The sequence below is a fragment of the Symphalangus syndactylus genome, chromosome 6, assembly GCF_028878055.3.
Source record: "Symphalangus syndactylus isolate Jambi chromosome 6, NHGRI_mSymSyn1-v2.1_pri, whole genome shotgun sequence".
Lineage (NCBI taxonomy): Eukaryota > Metazoa > Chordata > Mammalia > Primates > Hylobatidae > Symphalangus > Symphalangus syndactylus.
In genome coordinates this window covers 44,613,888-44,626,308 of record NC_072428.2, presented here as the reverse complement: position 1 = coordinate 44,626,308, position 12,421 = coordinate 44,613,888, and the positions used below count along the sequence as shown (strand labels likewise).

The 12,421-nt window shown below is 46.7% G+C and overlaps 1 protein-coding gene across 2 annotated transcripts in view; it reads right to left on the bottom strand.

The window, feature by feature from the left end:
* Positions 1–11,386, bottom strand: part of GALNT18 (polypeptide N-acetylgalactosaminyltransferase 18) — a 351,559-nt gene extending 340,173 nt beyond the window's left edge. The window contains exon 1 of one of the 2 annotated variants that reach the window (XM_055282415.2): positions 10,658–11,386. In XM_055282415.2, the coding sequence (XP_055138390.1) occupies positions 10,658–10,892 (235 nt within the window). In that variant the 5' untranslated portion in view covers positions 10,893–11,386. The remainder of the gene's footprint in view (positions 1–10,657) is intronic. The other variant, XM_055282416.2, reaches the window with a different exon arrangement.
* Between the last annotated feature and the right edge of the window lie 1,035 nt (positions 11,387–12,421).

Genomic DNA, 12,421 nt, shown 5'->3' with positions numbered 1-12,421 from the left:
GAGTTGGACATTCTATGTCATAATTCCCACATGTTATACCTTCCTCCATTTACTCTTAGAAACTAATGCAAATCACGGGATCCATTCATTATTAAAAATGAGATTTAGAAGTGGAAGAAACCAAAATGTTAAAAGACTCACTTCTCCAGGCCCATGAACTGACAGGTCTGAAGCCTTCTCGAGACCCTCCCTTCCTCTGCAGCTCCTTCTCTCCCATCAGGGAAATATGATGATTAATTAGACAAAGCCTGTCCCGCTTGTTGAAATCCTTTGAGGCATGAACCATATAAACACAAAGCATTATACCTGCAACAGAGAAACCAGAAAACCCCTCTGCCTTGGGATGCTAACCAAGGCACAGCTAAATAAATTTGTAATGGAAGACCAAAAAGGATCTTCCACTTGGATAATAGAAAATGTCACCAGCATAAACAGGAAGAGAGATTAGTTCAATAAAGGAATAAAGTTACATTTGTGGGTCTCGAGTAAGATTTTTGCTTACTTTTAACTTCGCAGTATATAACTCACAAGGTTATTAATATGGGCTCCTACTGTCTTGGGCAAATAAACAGCTGCTGATGTTTTGTGCCCAAACCACTTTATTAGAGCTTTCCATTACAGCAATTGTTTCTTCCTTTCCAAATCCTGAGAGGCTCAGACAGCTGAAAATCAGAGAATGCCAAAGCAGAAGGAATAACAAAGAAGAGAGGAGACAGTCTTTGTGGGCAAGGAAAACGGGGAAGGGGCTGTGGACTCTCACCTTCTTTGTAACCTTCAAACAAGTCAACGTTCAAGAGCAGAGAGCAAAGACCGGATGTGGCACAATCAGAAATGCTATTTTTACCCCGGCGCTAGGAGTTACCACGGAATAGAATTCACCACTGTGAGAAGCCTCAGATGACCAACCATCCAGGTTTGCCCAGGGAATTGGGGGCTTCCCTGGACCTGGGACTTTCAGTTTTAAAACAGGGAAACTGTGAGGCACATCAGGATAAGCTGGTCACCCTGAAAGACACGTGACTATGCCAGGGCACAGGAAAGCACTCAGCCCGGTGCCTGCGACATTTTGGGTGCTCAAAAGTCACAATAAATCTGAAAGAGCTCTAGTCTGCAGCTGGAACACTCTGCTTTTTTGACCAGGAGCAGTTCCTGGAGGCCCCACAGTGACCTAGGAGAAAAGGCTGTCCACAGCTTTGTGGTGGCTGCTCCCTAACCCTTCCAGACCAGGGCCTTCTACTGCTGCCCACCCTACCCTCCAGGTTCCTTGTGGACACAAATGTAAACCAAGCCCCTGCCTGGCCTCCCACTTGACCTGAGGCCTCTGAGCTTACACTCAAACACCATGTTTGATAAGATGATCTCCCATTCCTCTCTACGAGAAACATTCACCCTCCTTTCTATTCTGTAGAGAGCATTGGTTTTGTAGCCAGTTTCCCTTCTTGGCTCCACCACCCATCAGCCCTGTGACCCACCTTGAACAAACTCTCTAAGTCTTCATTTTCTTACCTCTAAAAACTCTACCTTACCATGTTGTGAAGATGGAAAGGAATCACTAATTTTAAAAATTATAATTTTATTTGTTCATTTAAATAAATAAATAAGTAATCATGCCTGGGCAGCACCTGGGCCAGTCCCTGACATACTGGAGTACCGTAGCTCTATTCCTCCATTCCCTTGATACAATCAATCTTTAATTCTCTATATGCCTGTTGCTCTTAAAATAAGGGTTTGGCTAGGATTTTCATTTGTCACTTCAAATCTCTCCTTAGCTTTCTAACCCTCATATCCATTGGCCTAAGCAATTTTGGTACTGTTCTCCTAAATCCACAGATGCCATTAGCACAACATTTATTAAGCCAAGCTTCGAATCCTGTCTTGCCAGAGTCCCTGAATTACCTTCCCGCTCCTCTGGGATCTCAATGGCCTTTAACTCCAAGTTCCCAGGGGACAGAGATGGATGCACAAGTCAGACTGGCGAAGCCCAACAAAGCACCAGAGCTTGTTAAGATGCAGCACTCAACAATCTTAATCAGGGACCTCTGCTCTGAGACTTAAACTCAGCGCATTTGTAGAATGAACCTATTCATGCTAAGGAACTGGCCACAAGCCTCCTTTGTAGGCATCATTTTTCATTGTTCTCACCTGTCCCAAGGTGAAGAGCGCAGATGCCACTTCTCTGGATCTTCCCAAACACTCTATTTCTGTGAGCTCTTAAAGGATGGTGGCAATGGCAAGTAGCCCAGCAAAGTATGCCTGTTGGCTCTAAAACCATTTTAGCTGTGGCTCCATAAGGGAAGCCACTGAATGCTTATTGTGGCTGGACACTCAGGGGTTTCCACTAGCATCATTAAGGACAGCTTCATCTCCCAAAAATAAACCTTCCCAAAACTGAAATTGAATGTCAGACAGTGAAAGAGAACTACATCTCAGAACTGCATCCCCACTGGGATGAACTGTCTAGCAACATATTTTAATCCATAATCGTGTAGTCAGAAAAACCACCAAAGCTTAAGTGTTCATATAACCAGGAATCCTTTTGCTTAAAGTTCCAGTTGGCTGCACTGGAACAACAGGGGTCTATAAAAGGTATACAGATCCACAGAGAAGATTCCAGAACAGCAGTCATTCCCAATCACTGCCACAACATACCGTGCTGTGGAACAGTTGTGAGGTAATTAGTGAGTAACAATAATTTAAGTACCAAAGCTTATGAATGATTAGCTTTAACTCTAATAAATTAAAGGGATTTCAAGGTTGTTACATTCCCTTGCATACTAATAGGCTTTCTCAAGTAGGAAAAGAAAGGGTGGAGTAAGAATGAATGCAATGTGTTAGGAGGTGCATCCTCCTAGCCCTGCCCTAGGGCACATGCCCTGTATGTAGGCATATGTGTGAGGAAGGGGGAAACATCAAGGACCCCTGGGCTCAAGCATTGCATTACAGATGGAGCTGACTCTAACCCCAAAGGCAAGTGAGATTCAATAACAGTTGTAGGAGCCATAAAATGACCACATCCCTGCCAAATCCAAGGCAGAAGCTCCACCCTTCAAGAGACATTCCAGGCCAGCATAAGCAGCATGGCCCACCATTCGTTGAAGGTGGCTTAGCCACCAGTGGACCTCAGCCACTCTGCCTCTTGCTCCTGACTTGAGTGTCATCCAACCTGTATGGCTTCTGCCCTTCAGCTTCATGCGTAATTCCATCGTTCCCCAAAGCCCACCACGCTGCCTTCTGGTTACATTTATCACTCACATACAGCCAGGTTTTTCCTCCAGGAACTTTCTGTGTAACATCACCTCCAGCTGGACTGCTCGGCAATGTGCTTCTCCACAGGGCAGCCTGTCTGTCCCCATCTCCTAGCTAGAACCCAGCTAACAAAAAGCCAAGCTTGGCTTTCTGCCACAAACCAAAGGAGAACCTCAAGCCCCAAATCAAGACAATAGCTTTGTGTTAGTCCATTTTGCATTGCTATAAGGAAGTTCCTGAGGCTTGGTAATTTATAAAATTATAAATTTATAATTTGGCTCATAGTTCTGCAAGCTGTTCAAAGTCCAGCATCTGCTAGGCTCCTGAGAGACTTCAGGAAGCTTACAATCACGGCAGAAGGTAACAGGGAAGCAGGTATGTCACATAGTGAGAGAGAGAGAGAAGAAGAAGAGGAGGGGGAGGAGGAGGAGGAGGAGCTAGGCTCTTTAAACAACCAGCTCTTGCATGAACAAATACAGCCAGAACTCATCCATTACCAGGAAGACAGCACCAAGCCATTCACACAAACACCTCCCACTAGATCCCACCTCAAACACTGGTGACCACATTTCAACATGAGATTTGGAGGGACAAACATTCAAAGCATATCATGCACATTCAGCTATTCAAGTGAAGTGAGGTCAGAAATCCTATACGATGGTAATGAAGACGCTCCAGTAACCCTGTATGTGACTCTGAATCCCATAAGTACCTTTGGGAAAACATAGGCCAGCCTAACCCAGGTGACTAAAGCTGACCTTCAAGGCCCTCATAAATGACAAAACCAGACTGTGGCTCTCTGACACTTTTCATTCTGAATTCTCCTTGAGATTCTCCACCAACCTACTTATCAAGGGCAAATAACAATTTATGTCAAGTGAGTGGGAAAGAATGTGGAATTCATTTATTTTACAGCCTACACACTTCTGGCTAAAAGTGAAGATTCTTTGGTCATGGGGAAAAGCTGTGTCCTTTGGCAAGGCTTTTCTTCCTCATAAAGCTGTGGTTCTGAACTATTAACAAAGGTAATTAGGCTCAACTCCTAAGTCCTGCTATTGAACTCTCTCAAAATGTCAATCACTGTTACTAATATAATTTCACATGCAACAGTTCATTTCAGAGGACAAGTAGCTTTACTATTTAAATGACACTCTTTCCTCAAATAAACTCCAAGCACTCAGCAAACATCATATCCTCTTCTTCACAAATGCTGCCAAGTCAAAGATCAGATGAGAAGAACACGAACCAATTCTAAGTAGCACCCATAAGTTATAGGAGACAGGAAAATCATCGAAGCCCAGGACATTTGCTGATTCTTAGGGACCGTAAATGATTTGTAGTCATGGTGAACAACCTGCTGTTACTGACCTGGTGTACATTAATATGCACATAATATGACTAATAAACTTTCAGGAAACAAAATGCAGTTAATAACCCATTTCTCCATTGTTGGGATGATCTTGACTCAATGAAGTAAGATAATGGATTTAGAAATTAGTCACATAATGTAATACATTATTAACCATGGTATTCAGAAGGGTAAATAGATGTTACAAGAACACCACACAGGAATTCAATTTCCTTTTAGATTTATTTACTCTCCTGAATTGTTTATACCACCATCATCCCTCACAAAAATGTAACAGTCTGATCTTTCCTCTTTTCCTGAAACAGTTATTTGCAACTTTTTTTTTAAAGAAGTAGAACCTTTTTATAAAATGAAATATTTTATAGAATGCCAAATAGAAAACAGAAGACAGTGGAGTTTTGTTGTTTGCAGGGAGGGGAGGGAGTACCTACAGGCAGAGTCTGGGAGACTCCACTTAACCCTTTTAATTCTCAGGCCCCAGATCAAACCTTCTACAAGTTTAGGGCTCCTGGGGACACAGTTCAAAAACCACTACCCTAAGGCATCTATGTAAAACTAAAATTATGTATGTAACATATAATACAGGCAAAATATTTATTTATCAAAAAAATTTGTAAAATACACAAATCACAAATACTGATAGTCTTTTTTTCTTCTTCTTTTTTTTTTTCTTTGTAGAGATGGGGGTCTCACTATGTTGTCCAGGTTGGTCTTGAACTCCTGGGCTCAAGTGATCCTCCCACCTTGGCCTCCTAAAGTGCTGGGATTATAGGCATGAGCCACCACGCCTGGCCAAACACTGATAGTCTTAGAGAACAATGAGCAAGGACACAAATAGTCCCACAAGATAAAACAAACACCAGGGGTAGGGGAGGACATTAAGTTCTAGAGTAATCAAAGGAGTACAAATCAAAAGAACAGAGCATTTGACAGGGATTACATTTACTCGGAAAAATTTGAATGATAACACTCAATGCTGGCCAGGCTCCATGACGTTGGTACAATAATACCCTGTTGGTGGCTGTAAAGAAAGGCTTTCCTTTTGAAAAAACAATCTTTCATAAAAATGTTCAGACTCTTTGAGTCAGTACTAATCCCACTTCTGGAAAGACATCCTTAAACATAATTCAAAAAACAGTGAGGTGAAGATGTTCATTTCTGCTCTAATTATAATAGCAAAACAAATGTCCAATCATAGGAAAGTGGTTGAATCAATAATGGTATACTGATGACAAAATACTATGCAGTCATTAAAAATACAGTAAAAGTTCTCTTTAGAAACTCTCCATTTAATCAATTCTCCAGATTAACTATGCTTGCCACTCCCTCCGTAACAAACCCTATTTGTCTCTAGTACCACTGCCCACAGCTCCTGCAAATAGTTGAGTTGTACACTTACCAGTGGTCCACTGGGTTTGTTCTCAAACATATTTACACTATTTGTACTTGTCACTGTAACGGCATAACCTAATCACGTATTATATAAACCAATGAAATACGACTGCTAAAAAGATGAGCATTGTTTCTAAGAAAATTAAGTTCTAAGTGCTTTGCAAAGGCTTTGTAAAGGGTAGTCAGTTAAAGAATAGCAATCAAATTACATGTGAGCGAAATCATTGCAAAAGATCAGACAAAAATTGTGACAATTTAGGCTACTACACTGAGACTGCTTCATAAGCACCTTTAAGTTTCCAATGAATTTTAAAGAAAACAGAACTAGAAATCAAATTTTGGAAACAGGACATTATGGGAGTGGTTTGTGCAAGGAAGATGAACAGAACACTAATTGGCAGATGCATCCCAAAGACAAAACTTTGGCCTGATATCAAAAGTCTAGCAAATAAATGTACATTTTGGATAACATTAAAATGAAAATATTTAATGCATGTATGTAATATTTTGTTGTACTCTACTCTTTAACCAATTTTTCTATTAACTAACTCAAGCCCTGACCATGTTGACTAAGAGGGATTCTTTGTCCTTTGAAAACAAGTCCACTATGACAGGGACCAAGAGTGCCCGTACTCTTGTAGAGTGTCTTCAGTGTACAGTTCACCACTGTAATCCCCAATCACTTTCCCAGTGCAGTGCCTGGCACACATTAGGTCTCCAACAGATAAATGTTGAACCAATAAACTATGTAGCAAATATGGAAAAAATAGTGCTTTGTTAACAAAAAGAAAGTGAACAAAGCAGAATATAAAATTACACGTAAATCATGACTACACCTTCATTTTGAAATATGGAAGCAAATGAACAAAGCTGGAAGGAAATGCTCAAAATGCAAACTGATTTTTAGGGTAGAATGAATTATGGGCAATTTTATGCATTTTTAAATATTTTCTTAAACATTGGCACATTCTTTTCCATATTCAGAAAGCTACTAAGAAAAGAAGAAAGCTATATTTATTTTTACTGAACTTCCAAAATAAGAACTGAATCAACATTTCCATTTCCTGCACTCTCCAACATGGAGAACTCCTTTAACAAATTCTTGCTTCATCCGCCTCACCATGTCAAGCCATCAGATCTTTCTACTCCTAAGATGGAGGGAACCTGACCCTTACTAACACTTACTTTGTGTTTCTAAACCCCCAGGATGCTTTTTAAAAAAACTCATAAGTTATCCACCCTCTCATTTAAAGTCTATTTGGTCAAAAAACTTCTCAAAACTGCAATTTACATTCCCAAGAGATTCCCAAGCACCATCTAATTAAATCATTCAATCAGAAAACAAATTAAAATGAAATATCACTGCAACTCCCAAGACGAAAATAAACTTTTCAGTCATGACTAGAACAGACCTCTGGGGTGATGCTCCAAAGCCTCTTCTAATTGCAAGTCCTATGGAACATCCTGCAGAACATTTTGTGACATTTGCAGCTTCCAGGAGACTTTCCTTCTAAAGAAAAGAGGAGCCTGGACAAGACTCCAAAGCAAAACATCTTTTTTGGAGAGTGGTAACACTCATTAATGACCAATGTGGCCATAGGCATCAGCACTCATCCATTCATCCACGCTTCCACCCCACAGCTACTTTCTGTAGAATGTGCCAGGGACTGTCCTGCATGTTCAGTAAACATTAGTTAAAGGACTGGAACCTCTGCCTCTTGGCATGAAACAAAGCAAAACCTGAGTTTATCTATGGCGTTTCCAAGTGGGAAGGCTGCTGACTCCCTCACGCCTCAGCCATCCTCTGAGGTCTCTTCCTCTGACACCCACTTCCACCATCGTCAACAGACTCCAAGGGACCCTGGGGCCCTCCTGGGAGACAGTTTAGTACGTGGGTAAGAACTTAGATTTCTGAAGCCACACTAGCTGAGCTTACATCCCTAAACTACCATATACCAGTGTGTGACCCCTGGACAAATCATACACCCTCTCCCTGCCTCAGTTTCCATATCTGTAAAATGGAGCGAACATTACCTGCTTCATAAGGTTGTGAAGATTAAATAAGTCAATATATGTAAAGTGTTTAGAATAGGGCCTGACACATCCTAGGTGCTATGTTATTTTAGCTCTTATAATTATTACCCCTTATTCCCTCCAGTTCAGCAAAGTAAACTGGATTGTTCAAAGGGCTATGCTGACTACAGGGAACTTGACAGTGGGTTACACATAAACAGCTTGTACCATCAAGCACAAGAGCTTGATCTTATTGTCCTTTACCACCCTCTGCCTTCGGAGAGCTGCACTTGACCAGCCCCAAATTTTATAGGCCCTTTACCTCTGTTTCCTAAATCCCAGCTCAGGATGGCCCCAGCATGGCAAAGGGAGCTGTTGGTCATTGCTACACCATCATAGCACAGCCAACCTGGTAACCTCTGCCTTTGCCTGCCTCATTTCCAGTCTTTCCAAGTCACTGACCCTTCCCTACCTTCCTGTAGGTTGCAGCTTTGGCCCTCTGTTGAGATTGTGGTTATTTCTGAATACGCACAGCGGTCGTTGCACGTGTACAAGTGGAACAACATGTGTTTTAGGGACCCTGCCTCCTATTTTTTTTTAACCTATCTTCTCCAATTTTTCAGGTATAGATTTGAAAGTCCTGAACAACACATAGTTATAAAGTTTCTGGGGAGAAAAATCACAATACTTCCTTTCAACTTCAACATCATGCTTGTTTCCATGTCGAACCTTAGAAATCATGTGACATGGTCCACATTCCACATAACAGGCACCTACTCCGTGACAGGCTCAGGGGTTAATGGCATCCCCTGAAAGCATCCCCAAAGCAGTACCTTGCTCACCTCCTGCCTGACCAGAAAGAAAAGCACAAGAGAATCATTTTCCAGGAACACATACACACACACAGAATCTGTGAATGAAAATCTCAAAATCTGTCAGCAAACTAGAAATGTCAAAGTAAGGCATGGCTTTTTGTCTCCTGGGGAACATTCTGAATCACCCTGGGGGAAACACTGTACTTCTATTGCTGATTAATAGTCAATGAAGACCTATGGGATGGAAAAGGACGTGTAGGAAATAACAGCAACTGGCACCCACAGACAGGTAAATTGGTTTTCAAGCCCAGTGCCAGGTTGAGAGGCAGAGGCAGGTCTGAAGAAAAGCTGTTAATGTCCCTCTTTTCTGGGAAGGTGCCGAAGCCATGGGCTTGTTTTGAAGTCATTAGTCAGGAAGCACTATGGGTGTGGATGCCTCTCCTGCACTCACCTGAACCTCCTTGAACCTTCCCCTCCCGGGAAGGAACTATTCTGGACACCTGGGTAAACACCAAATTCAGACGGAGGGGCTATCTCTACTCTGGCAAGGGCAGCAGGTGCAAGGACTGGAATTCAGACATCCACGTGTAAACAAAAGGGAGTGCTCCTGGGTCGGGGGTAAGCTTTCAGTTCAGTTCGATTTTGCCAACGTCTGCCATGCGCTGGCCCCTGAGCCTACTGGGCCTGCTAGGTTTACAGGGGAACCAGGCTTGGCCCTGCCCTTAAGAAGCTCACACACCTGAAAGAAAGCAGGAGGCGCGGGGAGGCGAAGAAGTGTGGACGTGAGCATGTGTGTGTGTGCGCGCACACCGGGCACCAGTGCTCCTGGCGCCCGGAACTCCATCCCCTCCCATCACAGCTCATTGACCAGGTCGCCTCGGGAGAGCGCCCTGCAACCCCCACCCTCCCTTTGGACCCCCGCACTGGTCTGGAGCGCACCCAACCAGCGTAACCTTACACTTCAGACCCAACCCTGGTAGGTCTGCCTGCTCAGCCCCGGCTGCTCCCAGGGCCTGAGAGTGGAGCTACAGCAGGGATCGGCCTTCACCCGGTCCCGGGCGGCTCCGCGGGGAAGGCGCAGCCCAGGGCGTGTTCTTCCAGTCTTGGGCGGAGGCATCACCACAGTGGACAGAGACTCTAGCGCTACTTCCCGGCGTTGACACCTGCTCCTGGAGAGGGTCCTGGACCCGCGGGCTGTGGTGGGGGTAGGCACTGCTATAGGTTCAAGCGGCTCTCCAACCACAGAGGGCTCCTTGCATTCCCCATCGCCTACCAACGGGATCACAGCAAGACAGGGGCTGGGGCTGAGACGACGCAATTTTCCTAGCCTCGCTTGTCCCGCAGCCCGCGGGTCTTAACTGCCAATAGTCAGGGCCGCCGCGCGGGCATCTCGCCTGACGCCAACAGTGGCCAAAAAACCTCGTTTGCCCGCGCGTTCCCTCTTGTACACACACAGACATTCACATGCACACACACTCTGAGCCGGACTTGTGTGCGATCCCGAGAGCCCGCGAGCAACCAGCCCAGAGTCACACGCACATTTGGACACGTGCGCAGCGCGCCCCCATACCGCCAGCTAGCTGCACACATCCGCTCGTGCAGCCCTGCGCACACACGTGTGCCCCGGGGAAGCGCGCACGGCCGCAGACAGAGGGTCCCGCACGCAGGCAGGAGCTCACACGCAGGCCCCACGACTACCACGCATCTGCGGCCCCAGAGCCCCGCCGTGGCTGAGTTGATGCGCACCAGCCCCAGCGCACCCCGCGCCGCGCGGGGCACTCCCGGGCCTCATGGGCGACCCAAGTTTCCGGGGCGCCCGTACCTTGAATGTGCTGCTTGATGACATTCTCCAGGTGGTCCAGCCGCTCAATAATCTTCAGAGTGTCCCCTTTGTCTTCCTCCAGCTTCTTGTCCGGCGCCGGCTCCTGCCCCCGCACATACACGCTGGCGATATAGTTGGTGACCCAGCCCACGTAGAGCAGGCAGATGATGTTAGTCATGCCGCTCAGGATCACGCAAGTGGACACCAAAGTTTTGGTCTTCCTGGTGCACACCATTCTGGGCTCCTTCCTCCATATAGAGCTCCCGGGGGCCCTTCCTTGTCGTGCGCCCCGAACTCCCCCGCGCTCACACCGCGTAGCACGTCCGGAGCCGCTGGGCACCTCAGCACCTGAGTCCCGAGGTTCTCCAAAGCCCGGTCCGCTGACAGTGAAGCCGCCGTGCCCAAGTTTGCAGCTCCTGCCGCTGGCCACCCGGAGAGACCTTGACAAAGGAAACCAGGTGGATTTTTTTCCAAATTAAAAAATCCCTGAGCCCTTCCTAGAGGGGTCACGGGTAGCCGGCAGCTGCGCGTTCAGATGTGTACGTCTGGGAAACTTTGCCACTGCCTGTGTCGGCGGCCACGCCGCTTCCCATCGCCAGCGCCGGCTGCCTTGGCGGTCCGACCGGCCCGCGCTGCTAGGAGAACCGCGGCAGCGGCAGCGGCGGCGGGGAGAGCCGCGAAGCAGAGCGGCCCGGCCCCCTCCGAGCGACAAGCGCCGCCACCAATCGCGCTCCGGCTCGGGAGAGGGGCCGGTGCTGGGCTGCAGCGGACCAACGGGGCGGGAGCGGGGGGCGGAGTCCAGCCCCCAGGCCCCACCTGCTGGCCGCCCCTGGCTCCCGCCCCCAGGGACGCGCCCGGGCCTCCACCCGCGCCTGCACAGGCTGCCCCAGACCTGAAGCTCCCGGAGAGGGCGCGCTGCCAGTCCCAGCCCTTAGGTCGGCAGCTTCCTCCGTTATGGGAATTCCATCTCTTGCTCTTGGGCAGGAATCTCCTGGTTTTTTGGGGGTCGCACGGGTCAGCTTCTTTCATCCGCCGGGGCTTCTCGCATTGGTGCCACCCGTCGACTCCTGGAATCTTTTCTTGGTTGCCAGGACGCTGAGAAGCCAAGGAAGTGCCAGCCCCAAGGGCATCCACTCCTTCCTTGGCCCCACTTGGGCCTCCACCCTCCCCTCTGCCCTTCAGCCACCGGCCTCCTGAGTGTGTCCAGACCTGGCCCTAAACCTGGCTGAAAGGAGCCAACCCTCCGGGAACCTCCCAGAAGCAACACTGGTGACCTATTAGATGACTCTCTCTACTGCTTCTTCCCCACCCCCACCTCCTGCCCCAATTTTTGCCCCTATCTAGGTTTTTCTTTAAGTCTATACAGCTCCCAGGACATGGATGTGTCCTTTAAGCCCAGTTTTCATTCATGTGGGACCAGGGTCATCCAGTGCATAAGGAAACCCTGCAAGGAAATGCCGCTGGGGGGAATTAAGGTCTCTCTGAACTGTAAAGCCCTTCTACATGTTGTTTGTGATTGTTATCAGAGAGGGCGGTGGGAGAGACCTGTGACTGAGCACAGGAGGAGGCCAGACGCAAAGAGTGATACTGCTGTGTTTGTTCTTAGTGCCAATGTTTACTCATATTATCCTTTTCTGCTGAACACCCCGTTCTCAGCACCTGAACAGAATTCCTTTAAACAAAGACTTTTTACAACACAGATTTCCCGCCTCTTTTCCATCTCTGAGCTGCTCTATTTTTTTGGCCTAAGCCAGGGAGGCAGCC